The sequence below is a fragment of the Gopherus flavomarginatus genome, chromosome 13 (assembly GCF_025201925.1).
Source record: "Gopherus flavomarginatus isolate rGopFla2 chromosome 13, rGopFla2.mat.asm, whole genome shotgun sequence".
NCBI classification, from domain to species: Eukaryota; Metazoa; Chordata; order Testudines; family Testudinidae; genus Gopherus; species Gopherus flavomarginatus.
Window position 1 is genome coordinate 1,933,916 of NC_066629.1, and position 12,686 is coordinate 1,946,601.

Consider the following 12,686-nt stretch of genomic DNA (forward strand, 5'->3'; position numbering starts at 1 on the left):
TATTTTAATAACAGTTCAAAATTAATAAGCAAAAGTGATGGTTGTCCAAACAAACTGTTTATTTTCTTTAAGGACAATTTTGTGCACTTTTTGAATGTAAGTTGGAACAAGGTTTTGTTGTGTTTGGTTTTTTTTAATATTTGCATAGAATAAAAAAAAAAGCATAAATTAACACCATTCTATACTATGGACCCATCCTTGCTTTGTGCTGGAATCATCACAGGGACAGCTCCCATTCTACTTAGATTAGGTGCAGGTACCTTTGATGTGGAAAGTTTGGGTTTTGACCAGGAGAATGTTTAAGGTCTTCACTTGGTACTTGATTATATGGAGTTGTGGCATATCCTTCCATATTGGCGGGAGACATTGAACCCAGAGAGGAACGATTGCTGCCTACATAGCTGCGGGCTGTTGAAGTACGACTCTTTGGAGGAGAAGCATCCACTCTGAAAATAGTTAAAAATAAAAATGGTTTAAACCAAGAATGTATTGGTGCTTTGAGAGATTTATAAAATTTCTACTGTTTTTTTCAATTACAAAAATAAAAGTGTAAAAACAGTAATACTGTTTTACTTTAAAAAAAAATTCAAATATTTACCACTTTCAGAATCCTTTTTAACTGAACAAAATATTGAAATATCAGAAAATAGGATACAGGCATATTAATGTATACTACATTAAAAGCATAAGGTTTTAGGCTTAGCTGTCACACTGGCTTAATGTACTGGCTTACGTCAATGCAGAATTCTAATCAGCCATAATGAATATATTACCCACAAGAAAACATTAAGAGGAAGTTATTTTCTAGTTTCAGATATTACAGTTCAAAGGGTAAAGACGATGGGCCATTACCTAATATCATGAGGCACTTCTTCTTCATATTTTTTCTCTTTACGTTTCTTACAGCAACAGAAGACGAGAAAGGCCAATAAAAAGAGACCCAGAAGAGTTCCAATAACTGCTCCAGCAATTATGCCAGCTGTATTTATAGCTAGAACAGCTAGAATAGATTAACACAAATTACTGCAATACTGGCCTTTAACTGAATTTCCATAACTAGAGAATTCTCCGTTTACACCTTAAAATAAAAACTAACGTTCCCTATACTGAGAAATATTACTGAACTGATACATGTATACTTATGTTTAAATTAAAAAAAAAAAGCATTTAACACAAACACATGGAAAGACAGGTCAAAAGGCTGGCTTGTTTATTGGAGCTGAAAGAATGCTCAATACTCAAAAATGACAAAATTAAAAATGGTGTCAGCTACCTGTTCTACAGCATATTTCTTTTATAGATTACAAAAGGATCAAATGAGTTTATTTTTTTTAACTCATTCATCAACATTTCTTATTTTGCAGAAACTACTATACAGCAAGTACTTACGGGGACTGACATTTAGCACAACGAAACAATCAGCACCAACTCTGTTTGCCGCCACACAACTGTATGTACCAGAGTATTCCTCAGAGACATTTTTCAGAGACAGTTCACCTGTATCTTTATCTAAAAATATTGAAGAAACTAGTTAAAATTTTCCATTAATGATTATTCAATATTTCAAAAGGTGTTAATCCATTACAACAAATTTTATTTAAAAAGTCAGTATCTTAGTTATTTTGACATCAGTCTGAAAAAAATGAGACATTTGTCAAGCTGCAAAAAGCTGTCATAAATAACACTACCATTCTTTTATGAATAACTGGAAGCTTATTCCATAGCATTTAATGTCAGTATTCAGTCTTGGTATTCCATACCACTAGTCTCCTGAGAATACTTCCTTGCCAAGAGTGTAAGGGATGTGTCTAACAGGTAATCTGTGAGGTACCAGACAGTAAGCCTAGGCATAAAAAAAACCTTAGCATTTCAAGGTGAAATAAAAACGAAGAAAAAGCCTATTATCCATCTTAAATATATTATAATAGCAAAGGATAAACATTACTTAATAACGATGTCACCGGAAGTTCCTTTGTGCCAGTTAATTTCCTCCAGTTGTAGGACAAGAGTGGGGAACCTTCTTGTGATACACATTTCAGGGTAAGGTCTCTTCCAGTTTCCTGTGATCCTTCAATGTAGCATTTAGTCCCTGCTGGCTTTACTAATAAATAAAGTATTATTTAAATTAATTAAAAAGTCAGTTATGGTGTCCATTAATTAAGCCTTAGCAAATAAATAATTTTTCACTGTACAAAACTTGAAATCAGCCTATATTTTTAACTCTTATGTTTCATACAAAGGGCAAACCAATTTTTGAGCCATTTTCCAGAAATGTTAATTATTTCTACATTTTTGTTCTCCTCCTCCATTCCACTGGGAGAGGAGAGGTATCAATCCTCTAATTTTTGAGCACTAAATAATAGGGCTGTCAATTAATCACAGTTAACACCTGCTATTAACTGAAATCAAACTTAACGGTGTTAATTTTTTAAAATACATCAATCATATACATGTGAGAGGGTAGAAGGCACCAGCAGCAGGTGGGGGCTGGAGCCCCATGCACCAAGAGGGGATGGAGCCCCAAGCAAGGCTGAAGCCCTGAAGCCCACCTCTGACCCTCTATTTGAAAATATTGAAAACCCACAAAAACGTAAATAAATGGTATTCTAGTATTGTTTAACAGTGTGATTAAAACTGCGGATATTTTTTTTAATCTCGAGATTGTTTTTAAATCACTTGACAGCCCAATTTATCCACTTAAAATTTAGTATTAGATTATGAATTTATTTTACACAAGCATCTCTCTTATTTTAAGTGTCAAATGTAATATGGCATGTAACAATTTTCCCTCAAAAACATATACAGCATATAGCATCTGTACAAACTATCTTACCAAGCACAGTCAACCGTATTTTTTGGCTTTCAACTCCAGGAGCTTTCTTCACTCTGCACTGGTATGTGCCTGTGTCTGCTGACTTTAGATTCACGATATTTATGGAGCCATCACCAGATCTGGGATCAGGATTAGTGAACTGTACCCGTCCATTCATAGCTTCATAGTAATCATTATAAATCCTGTCTACAGAGTACATGATAATCTAAAAGGAAAAGAAAAAACAAGTATTGTCTTCAAACAAATCTGCATAGCAATTTGAATATTTTAAATGAACCACAGTTCTATTTCTTTGGAAGACATTTTTTCATGTGTAAAAATAATTCTAATCAGAACAATTAAAAAACCCCATGCAATGCAATTTATTTGATGGAAAAAGAATAAACTCTATTAATAGCTGTTTAAAATTGCTGCATACTAACACTTATACTAAACCTCTGCATGAAGGAGTTCATCTAAATTTACTAGTATTGCTTCTAAAGAATGGAATGGGAAAGGGACTAATATATTTTAAGATCTAAGAATTTTTAAAAAATATTTTCTTAGTAAAAGCGGACTTGTTTGGTTCAACACAGCATTGTCTTTATCAGTAACAATAATCTATGATTCCATAAACTGAAAAAAAATTATAATAAAATTATCCTGGAGTTACACTGCTCTACAGCCAAAATGCTTCTGAAACAAATGTAGTCCAACTTTACTAATTCTGGGTCACTGAGAACGAAAATGATGCTTAAAATTGTTGATTGGCTCTAGTTTTCAAGATATGCTCTTGGGTCAGTGTATACGACCCTTGACTTGGGAATGGCGGAGGATAAGTGAGTTATAAAGGGAAGGGATCTCAATTTAAACCAGAAATGAATAAAATACATCTTTGACTGGATCTATGAATAAATCTATGACTGGGTTTGGACAGTACTTGTTTTTTAGGCAAAACAATGAATGATGCAATCTGAAGCTGGTATTGCGTCATACATGATATGAATGCCTCGTACTTGTGTGAACAGTGCAGATAACTTCTGCTATGTTTGTGGTGAAGTGACTTTTGCATCACAAAAGGGCAGTATAACCACTATGGTTAAGAAAGCCTATCACCTTTATTTTGGCTGCAAAATTGGAGATCAGGACAAGAGATGGGCCCCACACATATGCTGCAACACTTGTGCAACAAATCTTCACCAGTGGTTGAACAGGAAAAGGAAATCTATGCCTTTTGCAGTGCCAATGATTTGGAGAGAGCCAACAGATCACACCAGCAATTGTTACTTCTGCATGGTGCCTCCAGTTGGGAAAGGTGTGTCAAAGAAGAAAAAGTGGACTGTGGATTATCCAAACATTCCATCAGCTATACGCCCAGTACCCCACGGAGAAGGACTGCCGGTTCCTGATGCACGAGAATCACTCTCACTTGAGAGTCAAACAAGGAAGAGGATGAAACTTCTGGTCCTGAACCATCAATGTCACAGGACCCACATTTTCTCCCATCCTCCTCCTCTGAACCACACCTCATAACACAAGGTGAACGGAATGACCTTGTCAGGGATTTAGAACTATCCAGGAGTAAGGCAGAGCTGTTGGGCTCCAGACTACAGCAGTGGAATCTCCTGGCAGGCTATCAGGGCAAATGGAGCCCATCAATGCTTGCAGACTATTGCTGGACAGTGACAAGAGATGCTCCATTTAATGAATACAAGAGACAAGCCAAGAAGCGCCGAGTAGACATTGAATAGGACTAAACTATGTACATAATAGTTTTTTGCCTTTTGTTTCATAATAAATTTTATTTATATAACCCTTTTGCTGATTTTTAAAGTGTTACATAAACAGGACAGGTGAAATATTATCATGTAAAGCAACCATAAACACATGAAAAGACCTAGGTTTACAATTTATGATTATAACTTTACTATCTACACAATATACATAGACACAGAATGTAAAAACTTAAATATCTTAGAAACAGTAGCCAATCAGTTGTTTTAATTGTCATATTGAATTCAGCACATCAAAATACATAATATCACATCACATTTTATCTCTGAAGCAAACAACTTCTCAAAAATTGTAGACCAGTGTTATTTTCTCTTTTTCATTCACTAACTTAGTGAGCAATCACTTGTCCTTCTAGATCTTAATGATGTTTATATAACTGGCATTCATTGTTGACTATTCCTGTGCATGGTGCTTCACAGACATGCAAGATCACAAGTTCCCTGACTTGAAAGAGAAAATTCAGAAAGCAAGAGGTTCTTTATGGGCAGAAAGCTTCAACATTCAGAGCTCTCACAACAGCTAGGAATTAAAAGGTCTCTAAAAAGCTGTCTCTACTCACCGTTGGTTCCTTCTTTTGATTATCTGTTGGTATTAAGACCCATTCAACATCTAGTGGGCCTTGATCTTCTTGTGAGACAGTGAATGTACATGGCAATGTAACTTTCTCTCCTCGTGCTTTTTCAACCATAGGCTGGTTAGTTGAAGTTATCGTTACGCCTTTCGTTAGGCCTAGAGAAAAAAAAAGCGGTGGTATAACAAGTGTTAAACCTCTACTAATTCAACAAACAATAATTCAAATCTACAGATAAACATTCAGCTTTTATGATAAACTTTCCATTAGATATAGGCCAAGATTTTCCAAAGTGGATATCAAATAAGTTGCCCAATTATCCAAAGTGCTGAGCACCCAATAGCTCCCTTCACTGAAATAGGAACTGCTTGGAGCTTAGCATCTTTGAAAGTCAGCCTGCTTATACAGATGCCTAACGTCAGGCACTCACTTTGGAAAATCTCGGCCATAATACACAGTTAAGTGTACAGAACTGAAATTGTCTAGTCAGACATTTTTAGCAGCACTTACCCAACAAATCCTGTGCCATACTCTGTTATTGAACAATGAAGCAAACTGGATATAATGTTAATCATTTCAACCTGGGAATCCTATAAATAGTCACTTGCATCAGGAAAAGCTACACCCTTCCTCATTTTCCATCTCCTACACAAAACACACCCTAGTTTTATGCAACATAAGTCCTATAAAAAGCATACATATCATAAAGGGTTTTAGTTAACAGTGACTTTTCACAACAGTAAATGCATACCATAATCCTAATGCTACCTCTCTGGTAAAATAAGGACATATAGCATACTGCTAAGGTCAGTTAAGTCTGACAGGACGGTTGTGAAATCTTGATGTTAAATTATTTGTTCTTGAAACATAAGGATCATTTTGCTTTAAAAGAATGGGTGGGTTAATCTTTTCCAAAAATGCTACTGAGTCTTCAGATTTAATTTTTGTGTCAGCCTTTTTTGCCTGATCTCCTCCTGGAAAAATCAGCATAATCTTCATTTGCATGGTATGCTCAAAGAAGAATACGTTTCCAAGCGACAGATTCTGCTCAATCCAATGCTTCAAAAGAAGAAAAACTATACAATGACCAAACAGGATTGTCATAAAAAAAGATTTACGTAAGTGGCCGGAAGCTATCTTTCCATAATATATTACAATCTTAAATCTGCAACATGTGTTCATCTGTCATGTTTTTTATAGCAGAATCACACAGTATTTGTTTAGCAATCAGGAAATGTTCCAAAAGGAACATTTCACTGTGTAAACTGTGAGATGAACTAGAAAGGTATTTGATGTTTTAAATATCTTGTTGGATGTGAACATCTTGCTGAAAGTCAACATTTGTGATAGACTAGTAGGTTAAGTGCTTTAAAATAGTAATTTCTTATCCGAAGTAGTAAAACTAAAATTCTGTACAATATTAAGATGCAAAATGCGACCTTGTACCGAAAGCACATGTGCTATGTAATATGAATAGTGTTGTTCACCATGAAAGAGTACACACTTTGTTCTGTAAAATGTATACCTTTTTAAATACTTCTCTCCCTTTTTTCCCCTTCCACAGCTGCAAATTTTCCAAGCCTCCCTCCTCCATCCCGAAGGCTCTCTCAGATAAGATGGCAAAAAAAAAACAAAAAAAAAAACGCACGTAAGATGTAATTTTCTCTGAAATCATGCAATCGACCCACAGTGGAAGAGCTTATTTGTTTGAGTGGAAGGACACAGTATCACAGTACAGGAAAGTGTCCAACAAACATGAGGCCAGGAGGGATGAATGTGACGACAGGAGAGACAAACGCAAGGACAGCAGGGATGCTTGAGATGAGAGGTGGCGGCAGGAAGATCAGAGGAGGCAGGATGCAATGCTGCAGCTACTGCGGGATCAAACAGACATGCCCCGGCATCTGGTGGAGCTTCAGGAACGGAAGCAGGATCACAGAGTGCTGCTGAAGCCTCTGTATAACCACCCTCCCCATCCCCGTGTTCCATAGCCTCCCAACCCAGATGCCAAAGAACGTGGGGCGGGGGCAGAGGCTCTGTGCACCCTGCCACTCTACCCCTGTGGACAGCCCAAGCAAAAGGCTGTCATGCAACAAGTTCTGAAGTGGCCTTTTCCTTCCTCCCCTCTTCTCCTCCTCCTACACCCCACCCGGGCTACCTTGTCAGTTCTCTGTATTTCTATAATCAATTAATAAAGAATACATGGATTTTAAATGATAGTGATTTTATTTCCTTTGAAAGCAAGCTGTGATGGAAGGGGGAAGGGTGAGTGGCTTACAGGGATGAGTCAATCAAGAGGGGAGGTATTCATCAAGGAGAGAAAAACAGAACTCTCACATCATAGCCTGACCAATCATGAAACTGGTTTTCAAAGCTTCTCTGATGCGCACCGCTTCCTGATGTGCTCTTCTAATTGCCCTGGTGTCTGGTTGTGCATAATCAGTGGCCAGGCAATTTGCCTCAACCTCCCACCGCGTCATAAATGTCTCTCCCTTACTCTCACAGAGACTGTGCAGCACACAGCAAGCAGCAATAATAATGGGAAAAATGGTTTGGCTGAGGTCTGAACAAGTCAGTAAAGTGTGCCAGCGAGCTTTTAAACATCCAAATGCACATTCTACTACCATTCTGCACTTGCTCAGCCTATAGTTGAACAGCTCCTGACTACTGTCCCTGCTGCCTGTATATGGCTTCATGAGCCATGGCATTAAGGGCTAGGCTGGGTCCCCAAGGATAACTACAGGCATTTCAACATCTCCAGTGGTTATTTTCTGGTTCGGGAAGTAAAGTCCTTCCTGCAGTCGTTTAAACAGAGTAGTGTTCCTGAAGACACAAGCATCATGAACCCTTTCTGGCCATCCCATGTTGATGTTGGTGAAACGTCTCTTGTGATCCACCAGTGCTTGCAGCAGCATTGAAAAGTACCCCTTGCAGTTTATGTACTGGCTGCCCTGGTGCTCCGGTGCCAAGCTAGGCATATGGGTTCCATCTATTGCCCCACCACCGTTAGGGAACCCCATTGCAGCAAAGCCATCCAATACAGCCTGCACATGTCCCAGAGTCACTACCTTTGGTAGCAGCAACTCAATGATTGCTTTAGCTATTTGCATCACAGCAGCGTCCACAGTAGATTTGCCCACTCCAAACTGATTCCCGACTGACAGGTAGCTGCCTGGTGTTGCAAGCTTCCACTGGGCTATCGCCACATCTCAACTGTGATGGCTGCTCTCATCATGGTATTCTGGCATTTCAGGGCAGTGGAAAGCAAGTCACAAAGTTCCATGAAAGTGCCTTTACGCATGAGAAAGTTTCGAAGCCACTGGGAATTGTCCCACACCTGCAACACTATGTGGTCCCACCAGTCTGTGCTTGTTTCCTGGGCCCAAAATCGGTATTCAATGGCTAGAACCTGCCCCATTACCAGCATGATCTCCAACGTGCCGGGGCCTGCGGTTTGAGATAATTCTGTGTCCATGTCCTCATCACTCTTGTCACCGCACTGCCATATCCTCCTTGCTTGGTTTTGCAGGTTCTGGGTCAGCATAAAGTGCACGATAATGTGCGAGGTGTTTACAATGTTTATGGCTGCTGCGTTGAGCTGAGCGGGCTCCATGCTTGCCATGGTATGGCGTCCACACAGGTAACCCAGAAAAAAAGGTGCAAAACAGTTGTCTGCTGTTGCTTTCACAGAGGGAGGGATGGAGGGAGAGGAAAGGGGCCTGACGACATGTACCCAGAACCACCCGCGACAATGCTTTTTGCCCTATCAGGCACTGGGATCTCAACCCAGAATTCCAATGGGTGAGGGAGATTGCGGGAACTATGGGATAGCTACCCACAGTGCAACGCTCCGGAAGTCGCCGCTAGCCTCGGTACTATGGATGCACACCACCGAATTAATGTGGTTACTGTGGCCACATGCACTCGTCTTCATACAATTGGTTTCCAAAAATCGATTTCTGTAAAATTGGAGTAATCCCATAGCGTAGACATATCCTAAAGCTGTCATCCTCCTCCCTTCACCCCTCCCCCTTTCTCCTACCATCACCTCAGTGAGAGAGAGTAAAAGACATCCCCAGGTCTGCCTTCCAGCTAAATCCAACTCTAACCAACAGAGCCCAGAATGACCATCCATGAGAAGCATGAAGAGGAGGTATGTAGGAATCAAAGTTCCCATACTATTTTTTTAAAGTGCATTTTAAAACTACTAGGAGTTTATAGTATAGAAATTCAGTCTGCATCTCTGTTTTAGCCCCATCCTGTTTCTGGATGCTTGTTACCACATTTTCTCCAGTCTCAGAAAATAAATACAGCCAAGAGAAAATAAGCACAAACCCATCCATCAAAGATCACATAGCAGTAAAGGACTTGTTAAAACTAAAATTATTCGACATAGCAATACAAGATTCAAAAGATCTTTTAAGAATTATTTCAATTACAGCTTGAATAGCACTTAAGAAAAAAAGCCATTGTGCACTTTATTGAACATACAAGAATTCTTCCACGATTAACTTTTAGATATTACTACGGGGGAGGTGTCTGAGTCCCTCAATGCCAGCTGGCAGAGGGCCCCCATATCCCATCAGGCCTGACACACACAGTACCCCAACATACATCACAAAGGTGTCATGTAAGATATCATATGCAAACTGTTGATATGCTGGTCCTGAAAATCAGTGTGTTATGTATGTACAGACTGTATACAAAAAGTTATAGGTGTGTGCTTGAAAGATATTCTTAAAATGTGCTTGGGAGGCAGAGCAAGAACCCAGCCTGCCCAAGACAAATGAATGTGTATTTACCTTCTGACCTGATTACAGGCAGAGGACAACAGAAATATATTTGCATATAAAGTAAATAAAGCCATTAAACTAGACAAGCAAGGAAGAAGACTGTTAAACAATCTTGCCAGGGTACAGAGTCTGAACCCCAAGAAGGTTCCTGGCTCTTGAAACAGACACAATAAACTTTAGGTAATATAAGAGGGGCAAAGAGAATCTAGAGATCAGTAATGTAGGGGTTATAAGAGCACAGCATCTTACTGAACCTTACACTCCCATGAGGAAATCCAAGTAATTGGTGTACATTTTAGAGCACTTAGAGGAATTGGGTTCTAAACAGAAAGATGTTCTTAACCTTAACTACAGCAGAGTTACTGCTCTAATATAGACTTCATGCTAAAGTGAATTCAACTGATACAGTGAGTTAATGGCCCACTTCCTAGTAACTGAAAGTGAAGATGTTCTCCTGATGCAATATGCCTAGACTCTCCATATGACTAGTCAGACAATACAGGTAAAGAGAGAAAGCAGAAAATTAATTGAAATGTCTGAAGATTTTTCTATTACAAATCAAAAAGCTTTTAAACCACCAAGACTAGGGTTCAGTACTTCTAACACAATTAAGTCTCTAATTTTAAGAAATCTCCCATTGGTGCAATCACTGATTCAGTTGGATCGGTGAAAGCCTGAGTAGGAGCTATAAAGTAGGCAAGGCTCTTGCTACTTCCAGCATTTTTGATCACCAAGCACATTTAGTTGACAGTGGTAAAATTTTTAGAATCTGCTACACACTTCCCTACACTTGTCCCACCCAAGCTAACACCAGTGCAGCTGCAGCAATCATAGCACTAGTGACCTTTCCATTTAGTCATGTTCTCAGCAAGTGTACCAGACCTAATTTCTCGCACTGCCTAGGCTGTCGACATCAACTGTACTAGAGAAACAGAACCTTGTGCTGACAGGTAAATAAAGCAAAAATAGTTTTCTGGTCTTTGATTTTAAAACTGTGTTTTTAAGTTAATGAATACAGTGTCAGTGAAGTTAGAGTCTTTGGCTTTCATTTTAAAGTAAAAATAACCAATAATATAACACCAAACATTTTTCAAGAAACACTACAGGCTGATGATGGAAGGGAAGGCAGAGCAGGAAGAGGCAAGGCTACTTCAAAGAGACTGTCATTCAGATTCATGTCCTGTTCACATTACTAATGTAAATTACTCACTTCTTGGTCATCCTTTCAGAGGTTCATTTCTTAGGCTACTTGTGAATAACATAGCTGGAGTCGATGTACCTTAGGTCGAGTTACCATGGGGTCTACACCAAGGAGGGTCGACGGGAGAAAATCTCCCATTGACTTACCTTACTCTTCTCATCAGGGTAGAGTACAAGGGTCGACTGGAGAGTGATCTGCAGTCAATTTGGCGGGTCTTCACTAGACCCACTAAATCGACCACCAGTGGATTGATCTAAGAGCGTCGATCCCTGCCATAGTGTAGACCTGCCCTTAGGCTATGGCTACAATACAGCTTATGTTGACCTAAATTATGTTGCTATGGGGTAATTAAGACGACAGAGGAGTTCTCTGCCCGTCACCTAAAAATGGCTACACTAGAGAGCTTACTGCGGTGCAGCGCCACTGTAAACTCTCTAGTATAGGGCAGTGCTTCTCAAAGTCAGGCCACCACTTGTTCAGGGAAAGTCTCTGGCAGTCCGGGCTGATTTGTTTACCTGCCGTGTCCGCGGGGTTCATCTGACCGCGGCTCCCACTGGCTGCGGTTCGCCACTCCAGGCCACTCGGGGTGGTGGAAAGCGGCAGCCAGCACATCTCTCGGCCCGTGCCACTTCCCACAGCCCTCATTGGCCTGGAGCGGAGAACCGCGGCCGGTGGCAGTTGCGATCGGCCGAACCTGCGGACGCGGCAGGTAAACAAACTGGCCCAGCCTGCCAGGGGGCTTACCCTGGTGGACTGTATGCCAAAGTTTGCTGATCCCTGTACTAAAGCCTTGTCTAAGCACAAACTTGTACCAATTTAATTGATGTTATTTCTGTTTAGGTTAAACCTGTTCTGAATCAATTTAAACTCAACAGAAATAAATGCAGTTTAAACCTAAATAAGTATCCACATAGCTTTTTACACCAAATGCTTAACAAAATCTATTTAAATTCACACCTAAATTAAACTGGTACAACTCTGCAAGCAAACACATCATACATAGCTGATTCGATATTGAATCTTTTCCCCTCTCAAGAGTTTGACAGGACTTTGCATTAATTATAACAATAAATTTAAGCAGAACAATTACAAAAGTTCCTTCTCTCACCTACACTGGTAATCAGCTACTCTTATGACATTGTAATCCCACTATCTGCATAGTCTTCCACCAAAACAAGGGAAATTAGGACCAGACACTTTTCTTCTGCAATCTACATTGGATGCCTGTTGGTTTTCTGGACTGAACTGAAGTGGTTTTGACCTATGAAGCTCTAGAGTTTGTGACCTTACTTAGGCCATGTCTATACTTACAACTAGATCAGCACTCCTGCAATCGATGCAGCAATGTTAATTTAGCAGATCTGCTAAGTCGATGGCAGAGCGCTCTCTTGTAGACTTCTGTACTCCAGCTTCCTGAGAAGAATAAGGTAAGTCAGTGGTACAGCGTCTCCCATGAACACAGCACAGGACCTAAGTTATGTCAATTTCAGTTATGCTATTTCAATTATGTAAACT

General features: G+C 39.7%; 1 protein-coding gene across 1 annotated transcript; it reads right to left on the minus strand.

Moving 5' to 3' along the window:
* Nucleotides 1-241: 241 nt before the first annotated feature.
* On the minus strand, nt 242-5,294 carry LOC127033796 (coxsackievirus and adenovirus receptor homolog). Its single transcript, XM_050921983.1, has 6 exons — nt 5,166-5,294; nt 2,834-3,038; nt 1,946-2,101; nt 1,390-1,509; nt 853-991; nt 242-446 (listed from the first exon to the last, which is right to left on the minus strand). Exons 1-6 carry the CDS (start codon nt 5,292-5,294, stop codon nt 242-244), a joined length of 954 nt encoding a protein of 317 aa, XP_050777940.1.
* Nucleotides 5,295-12,686: the final 7,392 nt, after the last annotated feature.